The sequence below is a fragment of the Anopheles merus genome, chromosome 3R (genome assembly GCF_017562075.2).
Source record: "Anopheles merus strain MAF chromosome 3R, AmerM5.1, whole genome shotgun sequence".
In the NCBI taxonomy this organism is placed as follows: Eukaryota; Metazoa; Arthropoda; class Insecta; order Diptera; family Culicidae; genus Anopheles; species Anopheles merus.
This window is the reverse complement of record NC_054084.1, coordinates 43904954-43913384: the sequence shown is the minus strand read 5'-3', so window position 1 is coordinate 43913384 and position 8431 is coordinate 43904954. Positions and strand designations below refer to the sequence as shown.

At 42.9% G+C, this 8431-nt stretch overlaps 1 protein-coding gene across 4 annotated transcripts; it reads left to right on the top strand.

Annotated features, from left to right (window-relative positions):
• The first annotated feature begins 5233 nt into the window (after window positions 1–5233).
• On the top strand, window positions 5234–8418 carry LOC121596442 (leucine-rich repeat-containing G-protein coupled receptor 5-like). 4 transcript variants are annotated; one of them, XM_041921401.1, is made up of 7 exons: window positions 5238–5549; window positions 5761–5950; window positions 6127–6229; window positions 6543–6776; window positions 6855–7104; window positions 7181–7693; window positions 7768–8418. In XM_041921401.1, exons 2-7 carry the CDS (start codon window positions 5778–5780, stop codon window positions 8283–8285), a joined length of 1791 nt encoding a protein of 596 aa, XP_041777335.1. In that variant the 5' UTR covers window positions 5238–5549; window positions 5761–5777; the 3' UTR covers window positions 8286–8418. The 4 variants fall into 4 exon arrangements, with proteins under 4 accessions (XP_041777337.1, XP_041777335.1, XP_041777334.1 ...); XM_041921400.1 differs by having other exon boundaries at window positions 5238–5659; XM_041921403.1 differs by having other exon boundaries at window positions 5234–5950; window positions 7181–7698; window positions 7768–7882.
• Window positions 8419–8431: the final 13 nt, after the last annotated feature.

The following is an 8431-nucleotide window of genomic DNA, read 5'->3' as shown; positions in this document are numbered from 1 at the left end:
GTTGATGGGTGACGAACGTGCTCATTTTGACATGGGTTTGCGCTCATCATTTGGTTATGCCAGTGAGACTGAATTTGAAGAAAAAACACACACGTTCATTAATTAAAAATCTAATTTGTTTTGTATTAATCAGCTGGACGCTACCAGCAGCCAGGAGCAATTGTACAGCTTTATCGAATAGTCTGCGGTTTAGTTCAAAGACGCAATCCCTATGTCCAGCTGTATTTAAAAAACAAACCTGTCACAAATGTTCATAAATCCATCTGAAAAATGATGATAATTGTTTCCCAACGCAGAGATATGTAAGCGCCACTTTAAAGTGACATCGTTAATAAACGACATATTAGCATCATCACATCACAGGCGATCGTTTTGTAATGAAGTGAGGATCATCATCAGAAAATCTATACTTTTGCTTTACATAATGCTGATCAATATCTTACATTCCTGATATACCAATCCACAAGGTGGTTCGATCTGTTGAATCACACACGAACACACTTGTAAAGTACTCCTGAACACAAAAGGCTCGCTCGCGATGCGCTGCAAGCGCCAAACTCATCAAAATAATGCTAATAACACCACCGATAATAAAAATCGCACCTTTGCCACGATCGGCGCAAACCGGGCCCAAAAAGTAGACAGTCCAGGGATCAGTACCGTGGCGGTTGCATGCCGGTTTAACCCTTCCTTTGAAGGCTCACGGCTCCCGCTCCGCCAAAAAGCGGGTCGCCAGTATCATCATTCGACCTCCCCTGATCGCTTCGCCACATCTCGTGGAGGTGTGATTTTGCCGTTGTTACGTTTTTCTCCCTGTGCCGCGGTACTTTGCTCTTATTTTTGTGTTCTTTGTCGATGCCGCTAGTTTATGTTTCCTTTCCCAATTCCACTGCGCACCGTTCGCGGCCATTATCTTTTCGGTCGGCCAACCCCATACGCGGTGGCTTTCGGAGGTGTAAAATTTAACATTTCCGCCGCATTCCACCCGATCGTCGTCTCCGGGCCCGGGTCGTATGCCCGCGTCCTGCCAGACGCAAAGCGTAAAGCCTACCGACCCCGATCGTCTCCAGCTCCGTCTGCCCGAATTTCATACCGAACTGGGCGGCCACGGGTTGAGAACAAAAAGGAAGCGCTTGCCCTGCTTGACAGGTATGAATTATTTTAACACCTTCGTCTCCACCTCAGCGGTGTGTGCATCATTCTCGCTACCCTTCGGTCGGAGCGCCGATGCTCGGAAACTCCGCCGAAAATTAGTCTTGTGTTCTTTTGTTTTCGTTTTCGAAGCCATTTTGGAAGCTTCACGATTTTTTACGCATCTTTTCGTTAAATTTTGGATTATTATTGCTTTGTTATTTTTCCCTTATTCCTCTCCTCCCCCTTTCTGACGTGGTATGATCACGTTTGCCTTTTTCTGAGTTTGCTGCGGGCAGTTTAGGTTTGTAATATGGGTTTCGCCGGCTGCACGAAAATGATACACTAATTTATGTATCTTCGATATGCCGTATAAAGCATCCTCTTCATAGCGTACATTGCATGCGTGGTTCGATCGCATAGCCTAAGGCTTTTGAGCTCTCCTTTTGAATATCTTATGATTGTTATGTAAATTACAACATTGCCCGAGACGGTCGTTCTTTCGTACAATGTCCATTGTTTGGTTGCAACTTCGTTTGGTATCCGTTTCAGTGGGTTCTGTTTTTTTTGTTTATGTCAGTGTAAGGACAAATTAGAGCACTAATGCGACTGTTTCGAACTTCGGTTGAGCTTTTTTTTTTGACAAATTTCTATCAATTTTTTGTATCATAAAAATGAAAACATATGCAATGAATTCTTGATTGAGTTTTTTACCATAAATAAGCAAAAGAAAAATTATGAATATTTATGTTATACAAGTTCCATGAAATTCAAACTATTGCGAATAATATTTCTTCGCTGTTCTCAATACATCTGTATTACTTGCTTGCACTTACTAGAAGCTCTACCTAAAAACACGCCTCAATTGAATTCTCAAACTAATGATACTTCATTCTAAAAACATCTTTCCCCAGATATCATGTCAGGAGTCAGACCATTTCAGTTTCATTCTGCACCAATGCAATGGTTTCGCATGCTACAATGAGTCTGTAAGGTTCCGTAGTAGAATAGCAATGAAAATTCTAGTCTAAACTTTCTTATTCCTCTTCAGCTTGCCCCTACTTTCCGCAATCTGTTACCACAAGCTATCCCCTGTCATCTTTCTCTCTCTCTCTCTCTCTCTCTCTCTCTCTCTCTCTCTCTGTCTCTCTCTCTGTCTCTCTTTCTCTCTTTCTCTCTCTTTCTCTCTTCCGTACCCCCATTCATCTGCGGAATTGGGAAGACAGTAACTTCGGTTGAAATCTTAATTAAAGGGTTCCGACATGGAGCGCTGCCGGCCAGTACGCAGGACATAATACGTAAATGTACCTTTGTGTGAGTGAGCGTTCGCCTGGAGAGAAGAGGGAGAATTATTATGGTTTCGGTCGGAACATTGTTCTTTGTAATTATGCTCTATTCTGACGGGATGGTCAGAAGCCGCAGGCGACCCGGCACGCTGGACAACCCCGGGTGAAGAACAGCGGCTCCCGCGGAAGTCGGGGTTCCTCGATGCAGCTTACATGGCGGAGCAAGGAGAGTTCGTGAGGCACCGAACAGAGGGAAACAAATTTTCAATCGGATATCAGCAGGAACCTCTGTCTTCTGGCTTTCTTTATTCATTTAAATGGGCTTGCATCACAAATTCCATGAGGTATCGTAAAGACTCATACTATATACACGGTGAGTTAGTAAATGAAAAGAACTAACTTAAATCCATCCCCAACTTCATTTCCGAGACGTTAACAGCCGTATCCGAAAGAAAAAAAACCCGGAGCACATGGTGGTCGGCTTCCGTTCGTTCTAGTTTGGCCGATCTCCGTTTTGCCTGTTGTGTCATATCCATGTTCCACTTTACCCCTGCCGCACATACCGCATACGGTACGAAGTGAATGAGTCTCGAGTGGTTTTTGAAGTTTGCCGTCACATATGGAGCGATTTGTCGGTTTGGGACAGCGTAAAAGCTGCACTGAGTTATTGAGATGAACTTCAAAGGGTTCCGCCGTTTTGACAGACACAGGACATGAGCACAGCGACAATTGATATAATATGATGACGAATTGTACAATGGAATATCCAATGATATCGACCAGCAAATATGCATATTATTTGAATTTTTTGGAACCATGAATGAGATTATCGAATTATTATTAAAAAAGGTTATTTTAAAGCCACATTAGAATTTGTTGCTGAAAAATAAATGAAACATACAGAGGGCTAGCGATTACCGCAGCTGCAGAATCGGTCAGAAAAACGTACGCAGTTTATACGTACATAACTAACGTGCACCATTCGATTCTCACCTACCATACAAGCCTCCGGTTCACGTTCCCGCACCGCACATGCACATGTGTCACGCAAAACCAAAGTCAGGGCCTGCAGAACATCGAACCGTCTGACCGCTGGCTATAGTAAGCGGCCGAACATACGGTGATGGCGGTTCGGGTTTCGCGGTTCCGTCCTTTGAAGTTTTCCGCCATCGAAACACGTTTGCAAACGGTCGTGCCGGCACGATGTAGAACGTTGCTATTATGCTGGTCGGGCTTTTTACCCCGGTGAGCCCACATTGCCATGTCCACCGGACTAGATGTGTCCGTGACCGTAGGCCGGTTCGGTTTTTAATAGCTAGGGTTTTACTTTAACGCCCAAGAAATTTAAAAAAAAAAAAAACAGTATTTGCCATCGTGAATATTGGTTGTGGCAGATACTTTTTATTGTTTTTTTATTCATCCTTATACACCATACGAAGTGTAGAAGATATTATTTTAAAACTACGGTGAAGATTGCAATGCTTCTGTCTATATTGAAAATCAAAAAAATATTTAGTGCAACCCATGAACGACTCCCTTACAAAGGTATTAAATTTATAAATTTAATCTTAAAGAACTCGCAACTAACTAGCAAATAACTAATGAACTATGTTTCTTTTCATAGTTTATGTTACACTATGTAAGTGTTTTAGAAATTAATGAGTAGGCACATACATCAATACAAGATGCAAAGATTATGCGCAAATCTTTTTAAAGTAGTTCTCTAATTCTTCCAGTGACAATGCTTACCGGAACGATCATGTCGTCCTTATTGCCCGGGACTATCTAGACTTAATTACTTTAACTAAATAAACATATTACAATAACCCACCTCGCTCAAACCCCGTGTGAACCGTGAGGACCTTCCCCCACCATCTACCATCACTAAGTACTGACCATCATGCCATGGGTAATCAATAATCTCTGATAGACAAATCCATTAGTGGTAAAGGCAAGTCCATAATACCTTGTTGTTATTAGTGATGGGCGGGTCGGAACCATCCGTAAGCAACCCGGAGTCGTTCGGGTCGACCCGAAAGGTACGAGTAGGTACAACGACTTCGGTATACGTATAGGTGCAAGAAAGCATAAGCGACTCCGAGCTGTGGTTGCAGCGAGTTCGGGGCGACCCGTGGATGCAGCGAGTATGGATCGGGTATTGAACCAACCTTGACCTGACCCGACTTGAACTCGTTGCACCAATGGGTCGGAGTTGCGTATGCTTTCTCGCACCTATTAAACACTCGGGTCGCCTCGAACTCGTTGCACCCGCGGGTCGGATTTGATTTCGACTTCGCTGCACCCACCAAGAAGAAGAAGAAGAAGAAGAAGAAGAAGAAGAAGAAGAAGAAGAAGAAGAAGAAGAAGAAGAAGAAGAAGAAGAAGAAGAAGAAGAAGAAGAAGAAGAAGAAGAAGAAGAAACATACACAGACACTCAAGTCTTTGGCTACGGTCCAGAACGGTCCGAATGGTTCGAATACGTAAAGAAACGTGTGAACCAATCCACGCTACCTTTTGCCAATTTTTTTTATTTTCCCAATTTACGATCAAAAAGCAAACTGTTTCGGTGTAAAATCGGCTTCTTATCACTTCAACGACAATATGCATTCACGTGTTTCAAACACGACCTAACATGACTCATCCGCCAAAGCGACAAACAGGCACAACAATTGCTCCTACCTTCGGACATCTGTGCGTACGAAGCCAGTGCATTTTTCTATTTACCCAGAAGCCCAGTCTTACTTACAGCCACCCACGCCGACATGCTGGCCGTGGTGATCGGTGTTAGAAACTGCTCTCTAGTGTGCGTTATCACACCGCACCGTACGTGTGTTTGTTTCTTCAAACCACAGCACCATTTGTGGGCCTTTAGCGGGTACACGCATCGCATGGACCCCGTAGCTTATCTTATCAACAGCAGGTAGAACATCGACGGTACCACAGTCCTACACGATAACAGTGGCTTCAATGGGGGACAGAAATTCGATCAACGACATTAGCCACCAGTGCGTTTCTGTTCCTCCGCTTCGGAAGACGGAAGGTTTTCGACGTTGGCTTGGTGGAAGCTGCTGTGCACGCGTGTAATGCTGTGAGAAAAATGTGACAAGTGGCAAAACCGGTGCAATGTAACGTGTAAGATCATCGATCTATACCCGAACCGATTAACTAAGTGACAGCTCATCAATCGATTTCGACAACAATCGAACGCTGAAACGAAACGATACACTCGGAAAATACTTCCGGTTTGTGCTCGCTCTCTCTCTCCCTTTCTCTCCTTCTCTTGTTCTTTGGCTTTATACAGTCATCTGTTTGCTCTCTTCACCTGTTTTTACCGCGTGACTAGCTGAAGTGTATATCAAAATGAGGGAAAAAGGTTACGACTCGAATACTTTTCGTACATTGGTATGCGTTATACTGCTTACGATAAAGCTTTCCGCAGTAGTGTTAGCTAGCGGCAGTGAAGGTGGTAGTAAATTCTGTCCAAAAATATGTAGCTGTGATGTGATTGAAGATCTAAAACGGGCAGACTGTAGGTATGTGCGAGTTGAAAATATATCCCCTTGTATCTGAGCCTAAAGTTTCGTTGACTCAACACTGTTAGTCAGTGAGCGTTGTCTTATCTTCGACCATCGATTGAGCAATGGCAACAGCTCGCTTTCTCCCTCACTCATGCATTTTGTTCTTTCTATTTCCTTCGTCTCTTGTATAGCAATGAAAAGCTTATCAACACCTACACCGACGTACCGTACGATGTGGAAATTCTTGATCTTAGCATCAACATCATATCAACAATCGAAAATGAAAACTTCATGGTAAATAATTTTACTCCAAAAAAAAACTCTATGAGATTTTACAGATATTTTAAAAAATATATTTTTACTTGGTTTTTGTCAGAAATTAAAATTAGACTGAAAGCCTTGGTTGTAACTAATTAAATAAAAAAAAATATCAATAGTCCTTACGAACCTATTTTTGAAGAAAAAAATCCAATTCTTCTGATTATAATCAACTTCAGTTACGTTTATTATTTCAGTAAGGTATCTCTAAACATATGAGCCATTTTTTTAGCTAGTACCAGCATGTTTCCCTTTCATTCCCATTTTGATCTACTTTCCATTATTACAGCACTACGATGATTTGGTTAAACTGTTCCTATCGGAAAATTCAATTCAAACGATTTCACTCGACGCTTTTGCAAATCAACAACGGCTTACTACACTCGACTTGTCATACAATCGGCTGGAGCACCTAAACGAGCACCTGTTTGAGCGAAATCTGCAGCTAGTGGATTTAAATCTTTCCGGCAATAATTTTATGATGTTGCCAAACACACCATTCCTGAAAAGCTACTCCATAATGGTTCGTTAAAAGATGGTATCCATCGGTTTTGTCTTCTCAATTGAATACTAACGCCCCCCTTTACGGATACACTTGCAGTTTCTCCATCTTGCCAGCTGTCGTATACCGCACGTGTTCGATACCATGTTCATCGATCTGCCGAATTTAAAGTCCTTGGATCTGGCGAAGAACATCATGAACAGCCTATCTACCGTGCCTTTCGCACATCTGCGCAAATTGAACTCAATCAACTTGATGGATAACCGCTGGGACTGCAAAACAGAAGACGTACGTAGCACGGTACGATGGATGAAGACGAGAGTGCCAACGTTAATCGTGGATAGTTGTTGTAAGTAAATGTTGACATGTTTTTGTTTTACTTATATATTGACAATCATTTAACACTGTACCTTTTTTATTCTCAGTGCTCTCAGACCTCGGCTATAAAGGCGATCGATTTGAGCGAATTATGGAAGATCCTGCACTGCAGGCAAAACAGAATTCCCGCCAAGATGTCGCGATTGAGCACGTTTGGGGTACATCAAAAAAACAATCGCTATCTAAAGACGGCGGAGAGCTTCACTGGCCACTCTTCATGAATCGCAGCTGCTCTTATACTGAGCTGGACGATGATCTATCGAAAGAATCTTGCGTACAGTTTGCCGAATGTCAAAAAAAGTACAGCGAGCTGTACCACGCACACAAACAGCTACTATCGCGTAAGAAGGCGCAATGTGGTGGATACTTTCGAATCGGTGTATTCATTGGTGGTGCCTTAGTAGGATTACTAGTGGGTTCGTTCACGACGTACACTGTATGCTGGGCAGTGCGAAGCTGTCGCAATCAATCGGCACGGAAACAAACACACCAAATCCCTGATCATAAACGCCTGCAGCGGGAGCTAACACGAGAAATTCGTGGTCGAAATCAGTTCGAACGTAATGTCTGATCATGAATGTACTGTAGGTCCCAGAATCAGTTGCTGATAATTGTTTAATTTTCTCTGTTTTAGACACCCGTTTGAACGAATCGCCAGTTTTCACGCGCAATGACCGCTTTCCAGCCAGCTCGGCACCACTGCAGGATGAAATCTATCGAAATCATGAGCACACACGTCAATTTTTAGTCAACCTGTTCTCCAAACGGCAGCACCGGTACGTGCGGAGCAACTCTCAGCTTGCAAACATTAACAACCGATACATCCCCCCAACACAAACCCGCGACGAGCCGCGGGAGGCGGTCAATGTGGTGCAGCGTGTTGCTTCCGATGCAGAACCTTTGTGGGAACAGTACAACTCCCACAACCACGAACAAGAACAAATGCTATCGAATGATCCTGAAGCTTCCTTTGTGCTGAGTGGTGATCAGGAACCAACCTGGATTAGTATCCGGCCAAACGGCAATGGTACGCTAACACGAAGCCCACGGTTACGCCATGATGTGCCAACAACGGGTGAAAGTCCACCACCGCCATATGTAGAATGTACGTTAGAAACAGAACCAAATGCAGAGAGAGTGAGTATGTACTAAAGATAGCTTTAATTTGCGATATTATAAATGAAATGGTTTATATATTATTTAAAAGAGAGATTATCTAAGTAAAGCTAATGTTAGACTATTGTTAAGCAAAAGAAGAAATTGAATAAAATTGTTATAAAATTAATTATTACATGGTA

Coding starts and splice junctions, on each gene's coding strand:
- LOC121596442 (XM_041921401.1), top strand. CDS start 5,778: ATGAGGGAAAAAGGTTACGACTCGAATACTTTTCGTACATTGGTATGC. Junction 6,230..6,542: donor TCGAAAATGAAAACTTCATG/GTAAATAATTTT, acceptor CCATTATTACAG/CACTACGATGATTTGGTTAA. Junction 7,105..7,180: donor GTTAATCGTGGATAGTTGTT/GTAAGTAAATGT, acceptor TTTTATTCTCAG/TGCTCTCAGACCTCGGCTAT.